The sequence below is a fragment of the Notamacropus eugenii genome, chromosome 1 (genome assembly GCF_028372415.1).
Source record: "Notamacropus eugenii isolate mMacEug1 chromosome 1, mMacEug1.pri_v2, whole genome shotgun sequence".
NCBI lineage: Eukaryota > Metazoa > Chordata > Mammalia > Diprotodontia > Macropodidae > Notamacropus > Notamacropus eugenii.
In genome coordinates this window covers 641512712-641537579 of record NC_092872.1, presented here as the reverse complement: position 1 = coordinate 641537579, position 24868 = coordinate 641512712, and the positions used below count along the sequence as shown (strand labels likewise).

The following is a 24868-nucleotide window of genomic DNA, read 5'->3' as shown; positions in this document are numbered from 1 at the left end:
TGACCAATGTCAGGGCATCACATGGTCCAAAGTGAATACAAAACCAGCAACCCTAAAAGACAGATTAAAAATACTGTAAAACAATAAAGACTTTGTTTCATCTCTGAATCACTCTATACTATGTATCCTTCATACTTTTAAATTTTAACAGTATTTAATGAGTTTAATTATTTTCTTTATGATTCATAAAGTAGCAGATAACCAGTTTATATCAATCTAAAATATGTGTTGTACTTATTTTTCACAGGTGGAATTATGATTAGATAGTAGAGAGCAAAAACACTTTAGATTCCATTTATGTGCTACAGTGTTTTCATGTTTAAAACAAAAAAGCAGAATATCATGCAAATACTAAAGTCATTGAGATTTTTTCTTTTTAATCAGACATTTCTATTAACTGTGAAAATGCTATGCTGAAGTTAGACTGCAAAATTAAATGTTAGCATAGCAAGGTAATTGTCTTGCTTTGAGAATTTATTTGCCAAAAACCTTTTCCTGGTGAAATTTTATGCTTCAGGGCATGAACTAATGCCCTATGAATCTTAGAAAATTCCTTCCCACAGAATTGTGAATTTAACTAGGTGCCTTTTGATGCAAGTGGCAGAAAAAAAATCCTGAAAGAGTCCACCTTTCTTGTAAATATTAGTACTGCCTTTTTCTAAAGGAAAAATATGAAGCTGGATGACTCCTGGTGCAGTGGAGTGAGGGGAAGGGGGGATGTCCCTTCAACTTCAGATATATCTGTTTTATAAAAATGTAGCATGTTTAATAACTCATTGTATCCTTAGGGAGAGAATATAAAAAATATCCACTTTTTATTTCTAAATTTGGGTTTGTCTTTTTTACTTAATTTATTCATGTTTTCTGATTCCACTGATATATCTTCATTAGACAATCTTTACTCACAGATCACTAATAGTCTTTGTTAATTTAAGCCTTATTTTCCCTGATCAGATTTACCCTCTTGTTGATACAGGGTAAAAATGTATATTATAGGTTTACTTTTTTTAAAAATTTAACAACAAGTTAATTATTACAGATAGATGATTTAACATAATCTCTCCATGTCCATGAACTTCCTTCTACTCTTATAGTTCTCCTAATGATTTTTAGTTGGGGTTTGGTTGTTGTGTTGGGCTTTTTTTTTTTTTTATCATGACCATACGTCTGTCAGCACCAAGAGTTCCTCATTGAAACATAATAACAATTAAGCCTCTGGGGAGGATTTAAACGGTAGAACTGTACTTTGTTTACTGTACTTAGTGTTAATATGATCTGTAGGTATGTTAAAGGGGAGTGAAAATTTACATGCTGCAATTTATCAGCTTTGAAAGATAGACATTATTATTATTATTATTTAAGCATGAATTTTTTCAGGTCTAGGTCTCTAATCTGTTACTAACAGTCTAAAATGTAGTATTAGATCAGCTAAAATTAGGTATTACATGTTTAAAAACTGACACTGAACAATGCTATGGTTTATATAGACAATAAGAGGTAAATCCTCCTGTGTTTGCAGGAAGGAACACAGAAGAAGAAGAAGCTATGATGCAAGAATGGTTTATGTTAGTTAATAAGAAAAATGCATTAATACGAAGAATGAACCAACTCTCTCTTTTGTAAGTACTCAAGACAGAGCTTGATTGTCCTATGAAGTTTGACAAAATTGTTGCTATCACATTTTTTATTTTTAATTACATTTTGTTTTAATTAGACTTAGTTTTTTTATTTCCTTAGGTATGATGTTTTTTTCATTATCTTCAACATATCATGTATGTTTTGGTTACATGACAGACTGGCTTCTAAATATAAATATTAAAATAATATAGTCCATGGGAAAAGATATTGTTAAAAACCAAAAATAACATGGTCTGAATATGAAGAGCAAAAGAACAGAAAAATATTTTTTGTTCAAGTAGTTTATCTAAAAAAGAGGTTTGGTTTGTAAGAGGAAAATATAAGTTTTAAGTTAATTTAAAATATTTTCTTAAAGTGTTTTTCATTTTAAAATTGTATCAGAGAGTGAAATTATATGTAACCAGGACTACAGATGATATGACCACATACATTTTGGAAGAACATGCTTACAATTTAAAAGTAAACTGTGCCCCTAAAGAGGCAGCATTAGCATAGTTATCAGGGTCAGAGGAGGAGTGGAGAAAATATAAACAGTAAGCATTCTTAGTATCTGGCATTTCACCTACTCTAGGCCCTCTTTCTGTCCTGGTTCTTTCTGCTTACTAGTAGTGTTCTTATAGGATGCCACCTAGTGTAGAGATGAGCTTGCTCACATTTCTTATTTTAGTGAAATAACTCATTTTCATAAATGCATTCCCATACCTTAACTTGATTTTTAAAAATAAACAACATTTTGAAACCCCAGATTTTCTCTTTATGATGTTAAAATCCATACAAATAGGATTTCTGTGCATCTTAACAGATATTCGTAGGTTAAAAAAAGTTTATTAATAATTAGGGAAAAAATATTTTAGCAACTTTAGGCAGCACAAAATAGGGATCTCCCCCCCCCATAACAATCTATAGCAATCTATATACATAAAGTCTTTAAGAATCAGCTTACTTATCTGCAAATTGAAATATACCTCTTCTTGTGGAAGAATGACAAGAATAGCGTTCAGCTAAAGGTTTTAGGTTCTGTATCATTTGTTTGGAGTAGCTTAAAGTTAAAGAGAAAAGTCAGCTGAGTCTTAAAATCAATGTAACTTAAAGGTCCTTATAAGTGTTTAATGATTTAGTCATTAGCATATTGATGAACTTTCTAAACTTGCCTAGGGAAAAAGAACATGACCTAGAAAGACGCTACGAGCTGTTGAACCGGGAGCTTCGGGCCATGCTTGCAATCGAAGGTAAGAAACATTTTACTGAGAGAAAAAACAACCACTTAATACAAAGGCTGAACTGCCAGAGGATTCAGCTCTAAAACAAAATTCAAACATCTCGGACTGTAAGGTCATTCATTATGAATATATAGCAGTTACCATACAAATGACTTAAAGACACAGACCTAAGGATCCTAATGCAGATAGATTATTCATTTATTTTTCTATCTATTGTATTGTTATTAAGTTCAAAATCATCATAACATCCAACAAATTTTACATTCTATAAAATAGAAAATCTAAAGCAGAATTACCATTTTACTCATTTGCATTTTATTTACACAGGGAAGCGTACTAAAACATGCGTCAGGTTGATATTTCACATTAAGATACTCAAAATTTCAACATATTTCATTAGTGTTGAGAAAACTAAAATAAACTGCCTTCTAGTCTTCTACAACTCTTGAGAGTCTAAATACCAGACCTAAATGAATACGTAGAGAGATTAACATAGGAGATAAGTAAAACAGTCAAACAATTTATAACTGTTTTCAATGAATTATATTATGGTCCTATGGATGATTCATAGTATAAGTAAACATCAGCCAGCGTTTAACCTATTGCTTACTGTATTTGGCTATTTTTTAAGTATTTTATAATGCTCTTCTTATTCCTCTCAGTTGGAAATGTTGTCTTACAGTTCAAACATGTCTGCTTAAAAGTTAATCCTTTGGACTCTGTAAAATGGACCTTTTGTCTAATCAATGCAAATTGATTTTCCTATTCTGTATTGACCTTTTAACCCTTTGACTGTCAATGGTAATTTCTTTCTTCACCTGATAAGGTACCTGATCCATAATAAATCAATTCTAATTAGTTTAGAGACTTCACTAGAACCTAAGTTTCTAAGAGAAAGCTATGAGAAGTCTTGTACTTTTTGAGTATCAGAACATTGATGGTCACATTTTCATTGAATTATGAAGACGAATAAAATACATAGAGTACACCTACATTTATGTAATACTTTTATTCTTTTCAGAGCACTTTCACACCAGTTAGCTCATTTGATAAATATAATTGGAAAGACATTAAGCCCTTATTTAGGAAATCAAATTGTATTTATTTATTTGCATATAATAATAAGATCCTTAAGATAGTGATCAAAATGCTTCCCCGTAGTATGGATAATCACAAAAGTGTAAAAATAGACACAAAAAATCCTAATTTCAAATGTTTTTTTAAGTTTATTACAGAAATAAAAGAACACAAAGATGAGAAATTTTATTTGTTCTTTTTTATTAAGAATTTTTGTGGTAAGTCACATAATTGCCAATGGACTTCACATAACCTTTAGAAGAGATTAGAAAGTTAAATAGCCAATTGAAAATTCAGTACAGTAAATAGTCAACGAATTTGTTTGGTTTTGGGTGGGGGGGTGGAAAGTAGGAGTATAATTCTACTATAACCTTTTTGTGTGGATTCTGATATATTTTGCATGCATCTTCCTCTAAGCATAATTGTACATGGTCTCATATAGCAGCTGACCATAGAAGATCAATAGAAACCATATGTTCTAAAGACATTCTACTATTCCTAAAAGATATGAGAAGTTATCTCAGTATTGTATTGAACGCAAACAACGTCATCCCAACCCACTAGATTTGCAAGCTAAATAACCAGATACTTTTATACAATTGGAATAAAAATAGAAAATTCTTCCCCTCTCTCATTAGAATAATAAAACAATGAGCTTTCTTTACTTTTTAAAACTTGCTTTATTTACATGATGCCTGTTCCTAGGTTTTTTAAATGTGTGTTACTGTCCCATATGTGTGACTGTGCTTTAAAGAAAGAGCCCTATCAGTGAGTTTTCATCTTTAGTTGTTGACAAGAGAAAAAGTATCAAACCTGCTGATTACAGATAAAGACAGTTTATTGAATGTTCTCCTGCCCTGCTAATGTGAGCAGTGTGTGGGCAGTACTGTCATGTAGAGGTGTTGACCATTGTAATGTTCAGTGATGTGAAGACACTATCCTCTTAGCCAACTGTTAAAATGGATGCACAGACAGCTGAATAGCCTTTTGGAGTGTTAAAGTACTTCACAGAGAAAACGCATGAATAGGCAACACTGTTTTTGTTTTTGTTTGTAAGTATGTTCCTAGCTTCCTTTCCCCTCCTTCCCATTTAACAGTGTTGATGTGGCTTAGCAATCAACTGTAGCCTTTAGAAGGGAATATACTATTGAAACTGCCTATCCCAAGAAATACGTATAAGGAGCATTATAAACCATGGTTCATTAAAAGAAATATAAATTTATTGGATTGGAGGCAAAAATAACGTGCAAATTATAATCACTCTACTAAAAGGTCATAAGCACTTTGGTTATTTCATTCTGAGGTGTCAGTTTCATTTCTGGATACACCTCAAGCTGAGGAATGTGCTTCAGATACTTTACCTATATTTTTGTTTCAAATTATTTAATAATTATTCAATGCCCCCTTGGGAAAGATAAATTCATTTCTACACACATTGGGGTGGCCTTTTAAAAAGTAGAACATTCATTTCCTGCATAAGAGATGGATCTTCTTTAGGGTTTTTTACAGCTTGATTTATTCTTGGCGTATAGTTTGAAGTGGGTGCTCTTCTAAAAGGATTTATGCACAGGTTCACTATTTTTGTAGTTATGGTTTATATGATAAGCTTTTTATATTTAAAATCAATATGTAATCCTGTGGAGGAGCTTATCCCCTAAAACCCCATTTGTAAATCTATTTTAGCTTTGTTACACAGCACAGCCACAGTATTCCATAGATTGATTAGGTTCAGCAGTAGAATCCTATCAAATGGCCTGCTCTGATGATGATGCAAACTCTTTCAGGATTGCTAGTTGACTGGAACTAAAGATAAGACTTGACTGCAATCCCCCAATGTGCTCTTTACAAAACTAGTGTTAATTTTCATCAAAGTGTGAGGCTTATTTATAGTGGCAAGGTTGAAGGTTTACTACAACTTTAGACCCCTTATATTAAAGTATTTATGTGAAATACCCTTGCCTTTTTTAAAGGTAAGTTCACTTCAGCAAAGGTGCAGACAATGTAGAACTTGTATGTGAATTATTGAAAATAGATTTCTAAAATTTAAGCAAAAAAAACCAGATTGTTCTTGGTTAGTAGAAGTTTAGTATTTTAAAGCAGACAGATATAAAGAGGATTTCCTTATTTCACAACTTTGGTCTAAATGTAACTTCAATATTTAATCCTATTTTGTTGAGAGAGGATATATAGCTTTTTTTTTTAAGTGATGCACTAGAATCTTTAAATTAATCACACTATTATAGTTTCTCAAAATCAGAGTCAGTGTAGGTAGCTATGACTGATATTATCAGGAAGTAATCCTTTCTTTCAATGCATAATAGGTCATTTATAAATTTACATGTGTGTACTTTTCAAAATATTTCAGTACTTCTACATGAAGTTATTCCAAAAGGGCTTTTTCCTTATTGACTTTAGCTTAAAGAAGTAAATTAGTTTTCTTTCCAGAAATAAAATTAAATCTATCCCAATAAAAAACAAGAAGAAAAGTTCTTATTTTTCAAAGTTACGTTTAAATAAAGATATGAGTTTTTACCATCTGTGAGAATGCTTTGTCACATTTTTGCTACCTGCACTAGTTTTAACTTTATTTCCTATACAGATCAATTTAAGTATGTTTGGAAATCATATTTAATATGCAAATAGGTACTTGACAATTAATGGAAAACCCCATTAGCTATACTGAAACAGTCTGTATTCTAACCTCATCCTAAAAGCAATCAGCTTTACTTGTATTCAGAATTTCAGAGAAATTACGTTATAAAGGTTTATGGAAAATATCATTGCTGAACAATGAAAAATTAAAGACTAGAGATAGAGAGACTATTAAATGATAGATAGTTGAGGTTGCTGTATTTTAATTTAAAAGAGTTTTTTCCTAAATTGTATCTTTTAAGCTTGGGAATTTTCTAAAAAGAATCCTTACACTCCTTATTATAAGCTGAAGCATTAAAACTAATGGTAGATGACAAATCAATGAAGTTCATCTTTGTATCCCCCACTGCTTCACACAGTGCCTTGCATATTGTAGGTACTTACGTTTGTTGAATCAAAGAAGTAATTAATTATAGATATTATGTATCATTTCCTTGTCAGTGATACTAAGTAATACATTTCTCAGCGAATACTTTGTAAATACATATTATAGTATATATTTTGCTATCCGTCTAGAAGTTACCTGAAATTTTTCAGTTGATTATATTTTGAAATCTGTAAAAGAAAACAGACTTACTTTTCAACAGGTGCACCTGGCATAATTCTCACAGAAAGGCTTAGACCAGGGTGACCAAATTGTAAATGAAAATGTACAGTAGTTGTCATCACCCCAAGTGTAAAATGGAAAAAGATAAGCACTTATCAAAACTGATGATCTTTGTTATATGCTTCGTTTTAGTTTCTAATACATGTTGATTAATTACAAATGAAACTGGATTGGTTTTTTTTAAATCATATTCATGTTTCAAAAACCAGTTACCCAGAATTCAGCTCCTTTTCACTTAGGAGAGCTTGGTTTATAACTGGAACCATAATTTTATTAAGTATCAGACCATTTGAATCAAAAAAGCAAAGTGGCAAATGATATGACATCCTTACAAATTTACTATGTTTTCTTTTTTATTTAAAAAGATAAATCTCAACAAGTTAACCTAAAAAAAAACCTTTCGGCAGTAATGTTTATTTTTCTTTAAAAAAAGCTCACTTTCCATATGTAGGAATATAATGAGAAGGTTATTTTATATGTTTGTGCACTGTGCATTGTATATGTAGTATACATTCTATTTTTATGTATATCTGAGCTTAGAGAATAAAAGAAATAATGATAAAAGTAATTAAATATTTCTGCTTTTGCTGCTATTCTAACCTTTATTGCATGATGATGCATCTAATTTTTAATTTGTAAATACAAGGCAGAATTCCCTCCAGCACCACTTGCTTTCATAAGGCTGCTGAGCAGTTTGCTGTCTTGAATAAATTTTGCTTTGGAGGGGGGTCAGGGGGATTTGAACCAGCACATTCTTGTGTGGTTTGTGAAGATTCACATGGTAACCATTGGTGTGCATTGTTAGGTTTATCTGAATAAGCACCAGCCATGTGAGTTTTAACGTGATTGCCCAGGGCAATGGAGAAAGAAGAGAGAAAAACCCAAAAGGATTGCACACCCCCTTTCCTCTTTTTTTGGAAAGTGCTTTGGCGGAGGGGACACTGCCTGAGTCAGTGGCTATAGATTTTTTTTTTTAAGCTGGTGTCCTGTTTCCCTCTTGGTCCTCATTTGTTCTGCTATCTCCTTCATCATCTACTTCTTCTTTTCATTGTTTACCTTCCTAATGAGGGAGGCGGGGTAGACTGGTGGTTGATTGACAGCTACAAGCCCTTACAGTCTGTCCAGAGAGCAGTTGGCTTTGGTTTCACAAGGGCTTTAAATGTTAAATGTGGTCCTGTTTTATGAAATGAAACTGCTCTTCTTCTTAAGGAAAGACTAAAGACAAGAGAGGTTGGAAAATATCCTAGGTGTTTCTCTTAAAACTGGCACAAGCAAGTTTGCTGGGGGTGAGGGTTGGGAGGGAGAGCTACCCACCTGATTTCCCAATCTTTTACAAAGAATTTCAGGAGCAAATATGTAGTTTCCCCTCTGCCAAAAAAAAAAAAAATGCTTTAAATTAAGGTCGCAGAACAAAACACTTAAAAAAGAATGCTGGCCACTATGCGTTTAAGAGCGTAAAACTGCAGGGCAAATTTTTTACTTCAAAGAAAATGCTAATTAGCTCCTACACTACTTTTAAAGTTATTGTGAAGCATATGGCGCCCAGTGTGAGCTACATCCAACTGCTAACGTAGAGTGAGGAGGAAATTAGCGAAGAATAGGCTATTTAGGACCGAAGCTGATTGAGGTGGGGGTGGGGGGAGGGCAAAGTTCTGAAGCAGATCTCGAAGCTTCTGAAAGATTTTCTGGTGGTTCTTCTAGCCAGCCCCGGCTGCCCAAACCCCTCACCACCACGTTGGTCCGTAGGGGCTGCTACTTGAGGGTGTAGAAGCTCCACTCCCCAGAACTTCATCTGCACTCAGGTGCGGCCTCAGGCTTGTCCTCCCAGCCACACCTTCTGTCCAGAGCAGCTTGGAGCCCAGCCCCAGCCGCTTCCAACTGTAGACAATATTAAGAAAGTCCATTTTTAGGGGAGACCCTGATCACCTCTATCTACCGTGTCTCCCAGTTTTACTAAAATGTCAGTAATTCTCCCAGAAACATTCATCTTTCTGAAGCAGAGCTCTAGAAGGCAGACATGAGAGGGAGAAAAGGGCGGGAGAACCTTAGCGAGGGCCAAAGCAGGACGTTTGCTTGGGCTGCTGCAGGAGGCGTCGAGTGTAACCAGCTTCTTTTCCCCTACCTTCAGACTGGCAAAAGACTGAAGCCCAGAAAAGGCGAGAACAACTCTTACTGGATGAGCTCGTCATCCTGGTGAACAAACGGGATGCGCTGGTCAGGGACCTGGACGCTCAAGAGAAGCAGTGAGTTTGTCGGGTGGGGAGGACATGCTTCTTTGCCACCTTCTTTGAGAATGACCCAGAAACTTTGTAGGAAAGTTCTAAAGTGGCCAAAGCAGATCTGCCCACCCTCCCATTATCCTTCTAAGGCCATCCTCTTCAGTGTTTGGGGGACCCGAGGTGGTGGAGGGAAAGAGATGTGGGACAGGCATTTCTCAACCTCAGTACTTGGGCACCACAAAGAATAATAATTTTATTTCCTATTTGTTGGAATTCCAGAGCCGAGGAAGAAGATGAACATTTGGAGCGAACCTTGGAACAAAACAAAGGCAAGATGGCCAAGAAAGAAGAAAAATGTGTTCTTCAGTAACTGGGCTCCTGAGACGCTGAGAACCCTTTCCGACTGTCTTGTCAGTGGAGCCCAGACGAGAAGATGGAGACTCATTCTTGATTTAAAACTTTAGCATTTTGTTTGGCCCAACTCTACTTCATCCCACTTCCCTGTCCCCTCCTTCCTTGGAGAAAATCCCAGTACTTTGAAATAGCCTTGTTTCAGGATTTACTTGTGAGCTTGTCATTCTTTTGAAATTATGTGAAACAGATTTGCACAGAAACCTTGTAGGTAATGATTGGTATTGGAGATGTGTAAGAAGCTGTTCAAGGAAGGAGAACCTGCCTCTTTAATCTTTTGTTGGGAAGAAAAATTGAAAACAAATCTGTTGTTGTTGTTGTTGTTGTTAGCATTGAGGGGGGAGGGGTTAAATGGGGATAGGAAAAATATGAATGATTTCATCTAGTCATGCCATATGTAATACTTAATATGCTACCTAAATTTTATAGTTAGATCATATACAATGAAATTATTAAGCTATGCTATATTTACCCATGTTCTCCCCCTCCAGTTTTCCATTTTATTGTAAGCATAATAGAATTCATCCCTTCTGATTTGGTCAGAGAAAGGTCTTTTAACATAGCTTGAGAAGAGAACCCTATGATTTGAAGATGTGCTATAAGGATGGGGCTAAATGATACTTAAGTTTACAGAAAGTTTTTTTTTTTTCATCTAATGATGCACCATGTTTTCTGAATAATTATTTATTACATATAGCTTGGTCTGTTTTCATTGGGTCTCAACATTGACTCAAAAATGCTGTTAATATTTATTCTGTATCTATAGTAAGTCTGCCTTGCCACTGTGTGCAATTCTGCCAGTTATTGTTTTTCTTCTCTAGTATAGCTCTATCATTTTTGTGAAATGGTTATCTGTTTATTTATTACAATACTGAATCATATATAAATTTTCAATAAAAGAATCTTTCTTACCTTAATGACTAATATTTTCTTGGAATTAAAACTTTACTACTTTGATTTGATTAATAGTTTGTATAACCACAGGACTTAAAATTTTTAAAAAATGGAGCACCTTTAAAACTAAATGGTTCCAGCCTTATTGCACTACCTTCTTTTGACAACAGAATATACATTTCTGAAGTCAGTCCTATAAATTATTTTTTAAAGCCTTATCCAGAGAAATATAATTCACTTTGCTAAACTTTGGGTTCTGAATATTATTTACTGTACCTTTTATATTAATTTTTTCTACTCATCCATTTTAACAGTTTTCATTGGGTTCAGGACAGTTGAGTATAAGTATTGTTAACTTCTTAAAATATCTATAGAGGTTGGGTATGAAGGGTGGTAAATTGAGGAAAGAAAACCTTTTGCAAGAAATTACAGAATTGGTGATTCTCTGTTCAGAGTGCTTTGTCACCTAACCATCCCTCTACAGAGGTGTCGCAGACAAAGGAAGCTTGTTCAACAAGTTTTTAGACTTGAAAATAATAGTACGCTTGAGTTTATCTTTTGGCCTGGTTGTCAAATGCTTCACAAGAAAATATAAATTTGTTTAAAAAACTCTGTAGCTGTGCCTCACCCGTCCATCTACAGGAGGGTGAGGAGTAGGGAGAGACTACAATAAGCTGAATTGGCTCCTGTCAAGGCATATAAGGAAAAGTTTCTCAAAGATTTTTGGAATGAAGCAACAACAGATATTTACATTCTCTGTTGTGAGAAGACCATTCCGAGCCCAGAAGCTCCTTAACCAAGCTGAACCCCGCTGCAGAGCCCAGCAAAGTCGAAGAATAGCTAAGGTCTACTGGATGCTGATGGAAATTACTTTTTTCCCTACCCAGGTCAAGAGAAGAAACTGCACAACATATTTTTAAAAATTAAAAAAAAAACAAACTTGCGAACAATTCAGTTGAGATGGTCAAAGCCTGAGTAAAAACATCGCCCTGTCCCTGGGCCCTGGGACGTTGGAAAACCTTTCCGGGTGCTTCCTCTGATAAAAGGGAATAAAAGCTCGTCAGCCTAGATTTCCGAATGGGATTTGGGCCATGGTGGGCGAAGTGCGTCCCTAGACTCTCCAGAAGGAAGCCGCTTGGTTTGTTCTTTATCACTTTAACCCTCACTCTCAACACCCCCCACCCCTCATTCCTCCCCCTGTGCAGGCGGCTGCGACTTTGAGCTATAAAGTCCTGCCAGGGCCTGAGCAGAGTTGTTAGGGGGGAGGGAGAGTTAGAGAGTAGGAATGGGGAGAACCTAAGTTGGGAAGAGAGAGTGGGACAAAAAAAGCTCCTTTTCAGCCTCGCAGACTGGAGCTCTGACACTGGAACGTGCTTCAGTGCTAAATGCAGGTTTTGAGAGCGGAAAAACGCTAGTCCAAGATAGCCAGATGCCGTCGGGCCAGCGAAACTACTAACCCTTCAGCCTTTTCTTGATACCGTCAGTTTTCCCCAGCTCCTTGGACAACGGGGCATTGGACGGGTGGAAACCGGGAAAAGGCCTCCAGGGAAAGCTCCTCCTCTGATCTGTCCCAGAAGGTCCCTTGGGATCCGCGCCACCGGGGTGGGGTGGGGGTGGGAGGGGGAAATAAAGGACAGGGGCAGGCGGAGGGACTAAGGAGGAGGAAAGAAAATATAGCGCCTGATTTCACAATATCCCCACCCCCTCCCCGGGTGGACTCAGGCCCCCGTCTGATTCACCCCTCCGCCCCCTCCCCTGCAACCTACAGCGGTTAGTTATTTGATGGGGGAGGGGAGATCTTTGGCTCTGGGCTTGGGCTCCGGGGGTCGCGAAAGTGATGGGAAAGAGATAGTGTCTGTGATGCCTGGTAGTGTGGAAATTTCTACCTCTCGAGTGGACTCAAAGAGCAAAAACATCTTTGCTCTTCTCACTCCTACACCGCCCGCCCTCCCCCCCTCCCCAAAGATGCTGGTAGTGTGGCGGCCGAACTTACCTGGGCATAGTGTCCCGCCAGAAGTTAGCCCGTCTCCGCACCCCACTACCCCCATTCTGTCACTCCACCACTGTGGAGTGGTGTGCCCTTTCTGTCCTCTACGATTTCATCTTCCCCGAGCTTCCTCTATTTCCAGGGCCCCTGCACTTGGGTCGGGGGACCCGTGGGCTTAAGGATCTCCGCCTCCTTGGAACTCTGCTCCCCCTCTGTGCTCTGCCCTCCGGGAACTACTCAAATAGCTTTCCCACACACACTTTCAACTCTTATCCCACCTATGGGCCGCATCAAATCCTCTGCATTGTGTGCACCAAACTTCTCTTCTCTTTTCTCTTCTCTTCTCTTCTCTTCTCTTCTCTTCTCTTCTCTTCTCTTCTCTTCTCTTCTCTTCTCTTTTCTCTCTGTTTCTCCTTCCCTCTCTCCTTCTCCCTCATTTTCCCTTTCTTTCCTTAATCCCTGGGTTTTATAGCTTGAACATTACAAAATTTTCCTGCAATTTAGGATTACACAAATACTCTTATTACCAAAAAAAAAAAAAAAAAAAAGTCAGTGCTACTTGATACCTCCAGACGTTCAGAGGGCTGATCACATCATCTGGAGCTGAAAACAGAAGAAGGAGCCCCAAGCTCCGAGCTCTTGCAGCTGGGCCGGGGGAGGGGAAGACATTCCAATAGACTTTGGAGCAGCGCAGCACCCATTTCTGCTGCTCACCACCCTGTCCTAAGCTCACATGATGAAATCTTTGAGGTTAATTATTGGAAAAGCTGGTCCTTGAGAAGGAGAAGAAGGAAAATATAGAATTTAGATCTGGAAAGAACTGGGGGGTGGGAGGGCAGAGAATGGGAGGTGGAAATAGATTCGTTTTGGAATAGGTAATACACACATGCACACATATATGGAGGTGATGTTCGTGTAATGTCAAAGCTTAAGTGTTTACAGATACAATACACACACACACACCTATACACAGGCACATTTCCCATCATGGGAGAGCTCAGCTGCCTCTGAGCTGGCTTATTTCACTAGTAGATTGGAAGCTTTGTTTGGATTCTATCTTTAATGCTAGTCAACAGTTCTTTGTCATCAAATTTCTTACAAAGACTGAAGTGGCTAAATTTAGACAGTAACCGAAACATCCTGGGTAGGTCGGGGATTACCACAAGGTGTGTTGTGTTCCATTGTGGCTATAAGAGTTTGGTTTTCCTTTTCTCTTTATTTTTTTGTTTTCACTCTCTCCCTCCATCCTCCTCTGTTCTTTCTTTTCTCTCCTCTCTTCCTTCTTCTCTCTTCTTTCCTCTCTTTGTCTCCTTTTTTCGGTCTCTTAGTCTCCTCCCTCCCCTTCTACTCTCACTTCTTCTTCTTCTTCTCTCTCTCCCTCTTTTTTTGTGAGTGTGAATGGATTGCGGCTTCTTTGTTCCGTAGAGAAGTGCCCGTGTCGCTGACTTTTGTGAACTAGAGAAGGATCTTGTAAAACCTCCTTTTCTCCTCGCCCCCCTATCCCACCCTCTCCGCCCCTGCTCCTTTGATTAGATGTCCCCTCATCGTCCCCCAAAAAATGTAATTTTGTTGGCCTGGCGGTCACTTTCTTTGAACATTAGCTCGCTTTCAGCTCCAACTTCAATTAGAAGGAGTTGATTTTGAGGGATCAACAAAAGAACCGACCAAAGCCTTATTAAACGTCCTAAGAAGATCTCCCGGATCCTTTGAAAAGCAGTTAAGGAAACAGTGTGCCCTCCATGATATTCTGTTACCGTATTTTATAAGAACTCCAAAGGAAAGTGTCTCCTGAAGAAAAAAAAAGTACTTACTTTGATATGCTACTACTGGCCCTTCTAACCCCTTTCCATTCAGGATCATCATCACCACCATCGTGATCATGTACAGAGTCCTTTGAATTTTCGTATTTCTAGGATGGAGTAATTGTTAACCGCGGTGATGAGGACGATGATCGTGGCGATGGATTGAGGTTTTCCTTTTCCCGTTATTGGACTTTCTCCTAAAACTTTTTTTCTCTGGTTATTCTGAAGGAAAATTGGAAGGGAGGGTTAGTAATTCCTCGAAGGGGATTAAACCCTTCATTAATATTTATGAGAAGGTGCGACTTTAAAAAAAATATGTCTCCCGAAGTTGAGGGCGAAAACACTAATTTGAGACTTGAAAAGTCCACCCACTTTGGACTCTGTTTTAGGAGTTTGTTTGATCGAATCGGAAATGATCTTCACCTTCGAGAGTACGGATCATCCGGGAATTTTTTTTTTTTTCAAAGAGTCTCCGCGGCATATGGGAAAGAAACTGAAAAGGAGGGAAGGAGCCCCGGGCAAAGTTGCCAACTCGTTTGTTTGGCCCTTAGAAATTAAGCGGAGTGGGAGAGTAGGGGATTGTAGGCAGGGGGCTCCCTTTTCTGTCCTTCAGGCTTTTTCAGAGGGAGAGAAGTGGGGGCGGGGGAGACAGAGGCACAGAAAGAAAAGACATAAACAGTCACAGACAGAGAGAAGGAATAAGAAATGGAACAAATATGACTTGGGAAGCTGCGAGGACTTGTTGGCAAAATGCAACGAATGCGAGGAGCGCCTAAGCCCGATTGGAAGGGACCTGGGGAGCGGGTCTACTAGCTGCTTGCTCCTTGCTGCTCCCGAGGGCTGGGCACCCAGTCTTCGAGCGATTGGGCCAGGGGGCGGCAGTAGGGGGTGGGGGGCGGCGGGGGGGGCGCGGCGGCTCGGGAAGGAGGAGCACAGGAGCTCTAAGTGTGACTGTGAGGCGTTTTGCAAAGTTCCCTCACAAGCACAGAGTCCCCCAAGGGTTCTGCCTGGGAGTGTTGACTTGGAAAGGCGAGGGACGGACCCGAGCTACTGGAGGAGAGGGAATGAGATGAGAAATCCTCGACCCCAAAGGCCCCCTGCGCACAGAAAGGGCGCGGACCCCGCTGCAGCCTCCAAAGAGGACCGCTGGGCCGGTGGAAGCGGGGCTCCTGGAAGAGTGAGGGAGCCGCGCTCCCCTTCCCCTTCCCTCTGCTACTCCCAAAGCGGAGAGCTGGCATGGTGGGGAGACGGAGTGCGGGGAACCTCAAAGTATGGACACAGGCTCTCCGGGAGCCAGGCTGCTTGGGAGGCGCGGCACTCGTCTTCTCAGTACTACGTTTTCAGAGATCTCGGGAGTTAGTGCGCCGCCAGGGCCGGGCCGGCTGAGGCAGGGAAGGGAGGGAGAGAGGGGGTGAGGGGGAAGGGAAGGGGGAGGAGGAGAGGAAGGCAGGGGGTGGGGGAGGGGCGGGGGCGCGCAGAGGTAACCCCCGGCTCGAACTGCCATTGCCCGGCCCGCTGTCACTCAGCCAGTGCTGGGCCCAGGATTGGCGGCCCGGCCCCGTTACGCAGTTGCCTGGCGTTCACATACTCGGGGAGGGCAGTAGAAAGGTGATCAATCTTCATCAGGCTACATTTCCAATCACCTAAACAACCGAGCAAGACAGCCACTTCGACAAGGTAAATCGCTTGATTTATTTAGTTTGCAAAGTGCCTCTGCAGACTTTTCCCAAACCCCCACCACCTTCCCCTTACTTCCCTGACTCATTTCTGGTGCATCTGCAGCAGCAATCAGCTTCCCCTTGACTCTCCCCCCCTCCCAATTATCCCCCCCTCAATAAAGTTTGGGGCAATGCAATGATCTGTAAGGGTGTGATATTTCTACAAAATAAAGTTTAAACCCCAAGAGCCATCCAGAAAAACGGGGAGAGAGGGGAAACCGGGGAGGGAGATAAAAAGAAGAAGGGGAAAAGGAAACGGGGAGCGGGGGGAGAGAGAGAGAAAATCCGAAGAAGATAGCTAAACCTTTCTGCCCAGCCAGTAACTTCCTCGGTCCCCTCGGTTTTTACAGGTTTACGGCCAGAGGCTCGGGCTCTTCTCTCTCATGCGCCTGAATTATCTGGTTATCCTTCCCGGGAGCTGAGTGCAGGTAAGGAGCGAAACTTGCGGGGCCAGAATAGGATCGCAGAAGCCAAATGGGAACGCGCCTGCAGCAGCAGCAGCAACAGCAGCAGGCGCCGTCGCCGCCGCCGCCGCCGCCGCCCCCTCCCCAGCTGAGGCCCCCGGCTCCCGGCACTCCTCCGTGCTGTGTGCCCCACGGCATGGGAGGAACTCGAGACTCTACCAAAGCACTTCTCCCTTCTCCTTAGAAGGTGCTGGGGATCCTGGGGCACCGCTGCGGAGGTCCGACCCCTCACATACCCCCGCCTCCTTCGAAGTAGCCTAGGCGAAGTGCTAAGTTTGGAGAAAGTCTTTCTAACTTGGAACTGCGGTTGAGTAGAAACCTGTTACCACTTCACACCCAGTCCATAGCCCTCTCACTCCTCTCCTTCTGGGGCTCCTAGCCCTTTCCTCGTCCACCTCCTACCGCGCTGGGTGGGGGGTGTCGGGGGGAAGGAACCCTGGGGTAAGAGAGCTGTGCTCTGCCGGGCCTTGCATTGGTCATTCCCCGCCCCCATATACCCTAACCAGCCCTCCCCACTTACCCCCAACCCGCCTCCACTCCCAGCGACTCGATCCCAGTGACTCCCCGAGAACCAGGTGGAGCAACTGCGACTTCTGGGGCTCTCTGCCCCTTTCGAACTCTGGGGCTCGATGCCCGATCCCTACTACCCGCTCTTTTCTCCAGACACCTTGTCTTGGAGCCCCTTAAATTCCTGACAGCAAGGAAAATGACATGGAGAAGTTGCGGCCCCAGCCAGTGGTCGAATTTTGTGCTGCTGGAGGCCTAGCTCCCGGAATTTCGCCCCAGTTTGGAGCTAGGTTTCGGTATGAGAGCTAACTGGAGCTGGGAAAAGCTTTAGGCCTTCCCACCTAGTCTACACGGACCAGAAGCGTCCTAGACCGCTACCCTGGCCCCCTAAGAGCCAAAGTTCCACCTTCTCTAATGCTTAGCAGCCAAGAACCGATTACAAAAGGACTAGTACGGGCCTAAAAAAGCGACCTGCGCTGGGAGAGAAAAGTTGCCCCAGAACCGAGGGCTAAAATATTCCTCGGACTTCTGACGCTTTCCGGCCCCCACCCAACCGCTTTTTACTGCTCTTTGAGTTTAGGCCAGCAGCAGGGTCCGGAACTGGACCCAGGGAGGGCAACTACATTCGGAGTTTGTCAGAATGTCGAGGAAGTCTATTTCTTCTGGGGCTCGGGCTAAGAAGTGGTTAGGGGCTGAGGGATAGAGGGGAGGAGGTTAGGGACCGACCCTTGGTAGAATTTATGAAATCCATCTGAGAAGGTAGCGCCTTCGGCCTCAGGACCCTGGAGAAGAGCTCTTGCTCTTGGCCCAAAGGTTTTCCATAAGGTCTGTCTGGGTGTGGACTCTGCCGCTTGGTTGATGTACCCCCCAACCCCCACTCCCTGGGTTCTTGCCTGCCCCCACCCCACCGCTGCCCCTTTAAACAAATTCTTAAACGAAAGAAACAACAGCCACTCCCTCACAGCCTCAGGCCGAACCTTTCCAGAGCGAATCTTCATTTTTGCAGCCAGAGGCCCAGCTCCGCAAGCAGCTCCCTCACCTCCCCCAGCCTGCTTTTCTGCGCTGGGATTTTTGGTTCGTTGCCCATCGACACCCTGAAGGTCAGGATCTCCCCATATTCACCTTGGTTCTCCCCCACCCCTAGAATCCAAAAGTTCCTTTTTTTCCTGAGCTTTTGTCATAGCTTGGAAACAGAGGAAGAAAATCTAGAAAGTTTATTAGGTAAAGCAAGTAGCATTGCCAGATGCAGCCAGGCCTAGTTTTCAAAGTAGTGAAACTAGCTGTACTGGCCGACCTGTCCATCACTACAGCCCTCAGACCACCTTTTACTAATTTCCCTAGACCTTGCCCAACCAGCCGGCTTACCCAGTGTCTGTGCAGGGGAATCCTGAAGTTGTCCCAGTTTCGACAAGCTATGGGTTTCCTGTCTTGTGTCCCCAGAGGCCCTGGGCCCACGAACCTATCGAAGCCTCTCCTGACACTTGGGACTTCGCTGTGAGAATCTCCAGCCGGTGACTGGCCCCTCTGAATCCTTCGGGGCCCCACTACCCGGCTGTTAGCATGATGTCTTACCTCAAACAACCCCCCTACGGCATGAATGGGCTGAGCCTCGCAGGGCCAGCCATGGATCTGCTGCATCCCTCAGTGGGATATCCGGGTGAGCACTGCTAAACCTGATCTACCTGGGCTAACATTCACTTTCCTTTGGGTCTCTACCCCCGCTCCCATTCTAGATCCCACTTGCTCTAGCACTAGAGGTCTTAGTGACCTAAGAACCACAGAGTTACTCAGTAGGGTTTATATAATATGCAAACTCTCTGGATCTCTCGAATATCAGGGGATTTAGGTGAAACTTTCCAGTGGTTTCTTTTAGCAGCTGGAGTGGAGAAACTATGTATAGACCATACAGTGGGATAGAAGCAGGAAACAGGGAACATGCACTGTCATGTTAAGTGCTTGATACAAGACAACATACATATAAAATGTTGCACACTGTATTCCAGACTTCACATACAGTCCATGGATTATTTCTCCAGGTGATCTGATTTTATTGATTTACAATTTTCACACCAACTTGGATGGCTAGAGGATGGGGGGCAGGGGGAGATCTTTGGTTTAGATTTTGGAGGGTTAATCTAGAAGCATGAATAGCCAGTAAAGAAAGAAGTCAGGGCTCATTGAGGGAAGGGGACGACTTCTTCCAGTCTTAACTTATTCTGGACCCTGGGCCCCTTTCTTCTCACTAATTCATTTTGTTTGGGAAGTCGGTGGCTGGGGGAGAAGCTGCCTGAGAAGCACTCTAAATTCTCTAACTCCAATCTGTTTCTTTTCTTGAGTCCTCCACCCCAAAAACAAACAAACAAAAATCTGGAAGCTTATGTCCCTATAGGAGATTCAAGTGTGTGGAGACTAAGTGTACTAAGACTAATGATTTAAAACAAACAGGGAAGCAGAAGGGAGAGAGCATTTTAGTTTCCCTTTTTCACCTTTTTAATACTTAAGGCAGAGTAAAAGAGTGAGGATAAAATACCTTTCGAAACTTTAGCCTTGGAATAGTGTGTAACACCTCCTCCTGTCCCCACCCACTCACATCAGCATGATGGGGTGCACGAACCAGTTCTCACATACACTGGACTTTCTCTCTCCTATGGCCATTTTGTCCTAGACCTTGGAAAGAAGAGAATCTGAGTCTCCCCTTTTAGGCAGCACTGGGACACTGGCAACGGCTGCTTCCTTTCTGTGAGCCCTTTCTCCATCCACCCCCAACACATAGATAATAACTTCTTCATTTTCTTTCTTTTCTTCCTGCTTTATTATCCCCCTGCTCCAAAAAAAACAAACCAGAGAATCTCTTCTCTCACTTGAAATCACTCTCTCTATAGTATTCTTACTGTCCCCATCGGCTTGGACTGTCAAGGGCTGAGGTCTAGGTAAGACTCAGGTTTGAGAACACTAACAACCACACATGTCTCCCTTGCACAGCTACCCCTCGGAAGCAGCGCCGAGAACGAACCACCTTCACACGGTCCCAGCTGGATGTGTTGGAGGCACTTTTTGCCAAGACTCGATACCCAGACATTTTCATGAGGGAAGAGGTAGCTCTTAAGATCAACTTACCCGAGTCCAGAGTCCAGGTTGGAATTTCCTCACCCCGGATACTGGGATGGAGTGGGTACAAGGGCAAGGGACTGGGGTTTGACTCCTAGAGCCATATTCCTCTGTGATCTACTTCAGAGCTATGTGGAGAGCCCAAGGCTGTCTTGGGACAATATACAAATCGGCTTCTGTTGCTTTTGGCCTGGCCATGGCTTAGAGTCCAGTTTTTAATTTCTTTGCAATGAGTGAATGGGATGGGGGGAGGGGGAGGAAGGATAAGTGTAAGGACCGGACTATTTGTCCTAGAATTGGGAATTAGAGGTGAGGGATGTGAGGTGGTATGGATTTGTGTTGTCTCCCCTAAACTCTGAGCCAGAACCCTGGAGGGAGAAAAATTAAAGGAATTTTCTCAGACTCTCGGTACTGCCTCCCTACTTGGTGTTGAAAGCACTTTTTAGGATGGAGGAGAGGAGAAGATTCTGGAGAAGATTCAAAATCCTTTTTAGGATCTAAGGCTGCTGTTCTATATTCTATATTACCTTCCAACTTTCCTTTTTCCTTTGGATCCTAAATTTTGCCCCTACCTCAATCTCTGCCATACTGGAACAGGGGGAAAATGAAGTTATATGTGGGACAAGGAAAACTCAGAACTATATTAGATTGCAGAGGAAAATCTGGGTGCATTTAAGCTTTTGATTCAATTTGGGATTGTTTTCCTTTTTTAATCTCACCAGAATGATCCACTGAAAAAAGGACTCCACAAGCTACACTTATTTTTGTTTTATCCATATTTCTATTATGAAACTGGATTAGTCCAGGAAATAACTAGATTTTGAAACTAATCTGGGACTAACAAAAGATCCAGAACTTTGTTTTGTTTTGTTTTCCTTCTCACTGGTATTAGAAAGAGAAAGGAAATTAGAATTGTATTTTCAGCAGAAGAATGGACTTTTTGCCTCTGACATATGGTACTCCTAACTTCTAGAAGATGCCTAACGAAATCCTACCCATATTTTCTTTCTACATTTTCTGGGGTTGATCTTCGTTTGGACTGGTGATCCTGGTCCTTTTGGCTCCTCATTTAGTGGCTTCTAACTCCAATCAAATCTCACAAATTTTATAAAAACACATATTGGATCCCATGATTTGCTTATCCACTTACCCACTCCTCTATTACTCACTGGTTCTCTTATTTAAAAGTGGTGGACTTTTGAGTACATCTAAGGGGGTTCTAAAAATTATTAGGAACTTTGAGAAGCACTGCACACTTTCCAAGACAGATTGGAAGTCTAAATGCCATCCTTGACCTGGGTTCTTTTTCTCTAGTAGCCTTTCGAGTATCTTATAATGGTGCTCTTAAAACAGAGTTGACTTTAGTGATGATCCGTTCCTTGGGAAATATTGATAATTTGGGGTTGGTCTCCCACAGCTCTGTGAAATGGGCACAAGAAGCATCTAGCAGTTGGTGGTAGAGAAGAATTAGGAAATAGGTAGGGGAGGAATGGGGGGGGGGAGGAAGAAGGGTGATTTTGGTAATAGAAAAGAAGCAGGGGATGTTACCTGGGGAGGGAGATTGGTAAGGATGTTCCTGGGTGCGATGACAGGAAGCTGGAGAATGGATGGATGGGTGAGTGTGGATAAGAAGTAAAGGTAAAATATTTTGGAGGAGATGAGGAAGAAAGATGAGAAGAGGAAGAGGAAATTGTGCTGAATTCTGGAATCTAACATATTCCTATTCTCCATGTTCCTGTTTAGGTATGGTTCAAAAACCGGAGAGCTAAATGCCGACAGCAGCAGCAGAGTGGAAGTGGGGCCAAAAGCCGCCCCACTAAGAAAAAGTCTTCACCTGCTCGTGAGAGCTCAGGCTCGGAAAGCAGCGGTCAGTTCACACCACCTGCTGTGTCTAGTTCTGCCTCATCCTCCAGCTCTGCTTCTAATTCATCTGGAAACCCTGCAGCAGCAGTAGCGGCAGCAGCCCTGGGAGGAAACCCTGCAGCGGTGGCCGCAGCAGCTGCAGCGTCATCCCTGAGCACTCCTGCTGCCTCCTCCATCTGGAGCCCTGCCTCTATCTCGCCAGGCTCAGGTCCCTCCTCCGTCTCTGTTCCAGAGCCTTTGCCAGCGCCCAGCAACACATCCTGCATGCAGCGCTCTGTGGCCGCAGGAGCGGCTTCAGCCGCAGCTGCTTCTTATCCTATGTCCTATGGTCAAGGTGGTGGCTATAGCCAGGGTTACCCTGCGCCTTCCTCTTCCTACTTCGGTGGTGTGGACTGTAGCTCCTACCTGGCACCGATGCACTCACACCATCACCCGCATCAGCTTAGTCCCATGACCCCCTCATCCATGTCTGGTCATCACCACCACCACCATCCTCACCACCCATTAAGCCAGTCTTCTGGTCATCACCATCACCACCACCATCACCACCATCAGGGTTATGGCAGTACAGGGCTTGCCTTTAACTCCTCGGAATGCCTCGATTACAAGGAACCTGGGGCCACTGCAGCCTCTTCTGCCTGGAAACTCAACTTTAATTCCCCCGACTGTCTGGACTATAAGGACCAGGCCTCTTGGAGGTTCCAAGTCTTGTGAGGAGAGAGAGAGAGAGAGAGAGAGAGAGAGAGAGAGAGAGAGAGAGAGAGAGAGAGAGAGAGAGAGACTGAGTGAGAGAGGACAGGAGGAGAAGAAACAGGAAACTATTTGCCAATTCCACCATCTCCCTTCCAAGTCCTGCTGCTACTCGTCCTCTTTCTTTGGCCTCTCCAGAACGATCTGTTTCATCATTCCGAAAAGATCCCCATGCTCCTCGTTGTTCTCTCCGTGCCCTTTTGAATCTGTATGCCACCTGCCTCCCAGGGATGTTTAAATTTGCAGCTCTTTCGAGAAGGGACACCTGTCTCCACCTCACTCACCTGTTACCTGCTGGGCAGGAATTGCTGAGCCCCCTTCTGCGCCTGCTGTGCCCCTAAATCTCCCACATTCTTTCTGGCCATGCAACTACCTGCTCCCAGACTTCCAAGACTATTGGTCCTGACCCACTGTTTGAATCTAATCAGTTTATTTATTGTCTCTGGACACTGGGATTATTAACTGGTGCTTCTATAGTACGAAGAGGATTTAGCAGCCACTCCAGCCAAACGCCATCACCCACGAAAGCGATAGCGGACACAAACTTTCCTTCAACTTCCCTCTCCTACTCTAGTCCCAGACTGCTGGTGAACCCCTACCTCTAGTTTACTCCTCTACTCTGCCAGGGCTGTGAATTCGAGCTAAGGGCCTGAGAGCCTGGACGTTTCGGGACTAAGTCAGTGGCGGTATCTAGTGGAAGTGGTAAAGCCCCGCCTCGCCCCGCCCCTCCCTTCCTCTGGCCAGCATCTCTGGTTTGGGATTCCGCCGCAGATGAGCGGTGGGAATGGTGTAAATATTCAGGTCCGTTCCGGGGACCACTTATTCTTTTTAGTTGCTGTTTATTGAATTGAACCTATCTTGAGTCTTAACACCCAGGAAACAGATCTTTAAGATATATACTGCATATATACAAGTATGAATATAAATATATATATAAAAGGAAAGCAAAAAAAAAAATCCCTGTTACAACACTCCCTTCCTCTTCCCTAAATGGTGATGCTTTCAAGTGTCCAGTTATTACGATACTATCTTACCCCCTCCCTTTCTACCCTTTGGTGTATTTATTAAAAAGAGAATCAATGGTCCCAGGGAAGCGAGATGGGGTGGAGCTTGAGGTCCAGATGGTGAGGGGAAAACTGATCTAAGTTTTGGGAGCTCAGACTGGGTGGAAAGATCGGAGGGGACAAAAAAGGCGGAGGACAGCCGGTTGGATGGGAAGACTTCAGCTAAGGCCAGGCTCCCGGCCCGGGTTAAAGACCAAAAGCTAAAAACCAAACCAAAAAAAGGGAAAAAAGAAACAAGAAACCTGACAAGGAAAAAAAAAACCAGAACCAAAACCTCAGTTTCAATTCATCTCTCTCTCTTTTAGAAAACTGTTTTGTCTAGTAGACTTTTAGTGCACCTTCATTTCTACAAAAATCTACCCGAGAGCATTCGGCGCCTGTGTTATCAACTATGGTCTTGGCCGCTTGTCCCGCAGCAGGAAAAGAAAATTGTAAATTTGATTTGTCCGACGTGAAGATCACAAATTACCTGTTGAAATGTAAGGCAGTTTCCCTCCCCTCCCTTTTATCTACATTATTCCCCAATAATAAAATTCAAACTAATGAAGCACTTCTCAGTGTTGCTCTTCTGTGGATTCCCCGTTTCTGGGCTCCCATTTCTCAAGGGCAAGCAATCCTCTTCCAGTTTGTCAGAAAGGGTGGGGGAGGGAGGAAATGGGGAGTCCTTCGTCCTGAAACGAGCCTTTAAAAAAAATAGCTCTCATCTATCTGGTCCTCAACAGACTTCCCAACTTGAAACGGGACTGTGGAACACAATGGTAGAGCTCCCCCCAGTCTCTCTCCCGGGTTTTCAAAATAATGCAGGGGCCAGTAATCAGAATCCCCAAAGCTGACTGTTTTGTCTTGTAGCCAGTAGCCTGCCTTTGACTTCTCTACCTAATTGTATT

The 24868-nt window shown here is 42.4% G+C and overlaps 2 protein-coding genes across 17 annotated transcripts in view; both read left to right on the top strand.

The window, feature by feature from the left end:
- EHBP1 (EH domain binding protein 1) overlaps positions 1-10741 on the top strand; it is a 417522-nt gene extending 406781 nt beyond the window's left edge. For all 16 annotated transcript variants that reach the window (XM_072635440.1, XM_072635441.1, XM_072635433.1 and 13 more), the window contains 4 exons: positions 1520-1619; positions 2794-2867; positions 9323-9437; positions 9693-10741. In XM_072635440.1, the coding sequence (XP_072491541.1) occupies positions 1520-1619; positions 2794-2867; positions 9323-9437; positions 9693-9783 (380 nt within the window). In that variant the 3' untranslated portion in view covers positions 9784-10741. The remainder of the gene's footprint in view (positions 1-1519; positions 1620-2793; positions 2868-9322; positions 9438-9692) is intronic.
- Positions 10742-15993: 5252 nt separating this feature from the next.
- OTX1 (orthodenticle homeobox 1) lies at positions 15994-24528 on the top strand. The gene is made up of 4 exons (XM_072635428.1): positions 15994-16184; positions 16576-18853; positions 20179-20330; positions 22048-24528. The coding sequence occupies exons 2-4, from the start codon at positions 18757-18759 to the stop codon at positions 22879-22881; spliced, it is 1083 nt and encodes a 360-aa protein (XP_072491529.1). The 5' UTR covers positions 15994-16184; positions 16576-18756; the 3' UTR covers positions 22882-24528.
- The last annotated feature ends 340 nt before the right edge of the window (positions 24529-24868 follow it).

What these genes read in the sequence shown, in the direction of transcription:
- OTX1 (XM_072635428.1), top strand. Translation starts at nt 18,757, where the DNA reads ATGATGTCTTACCTCAAACAACCCCCCTACGGCATGAATGGGCTGAGC. An exon ending in TCCCTCAGTGGGATATCCGG is followed by an intron (nt 18,854 to 20,178) that starts GTGAGCACTGCT and finishes TCCCTTGCACAG; the next exon opens with CTACCCCTCGGAAGCAGCGC. An exon ending in TACCCGAGTCCAGAGTCCAG is followed by an intron (nt 20,331 to 22,047) that starts GTTGGAATTTCC and finishes GTTCCTGTTTAG; the next exon opens with GTATGGTTCAAAAACCGGAG.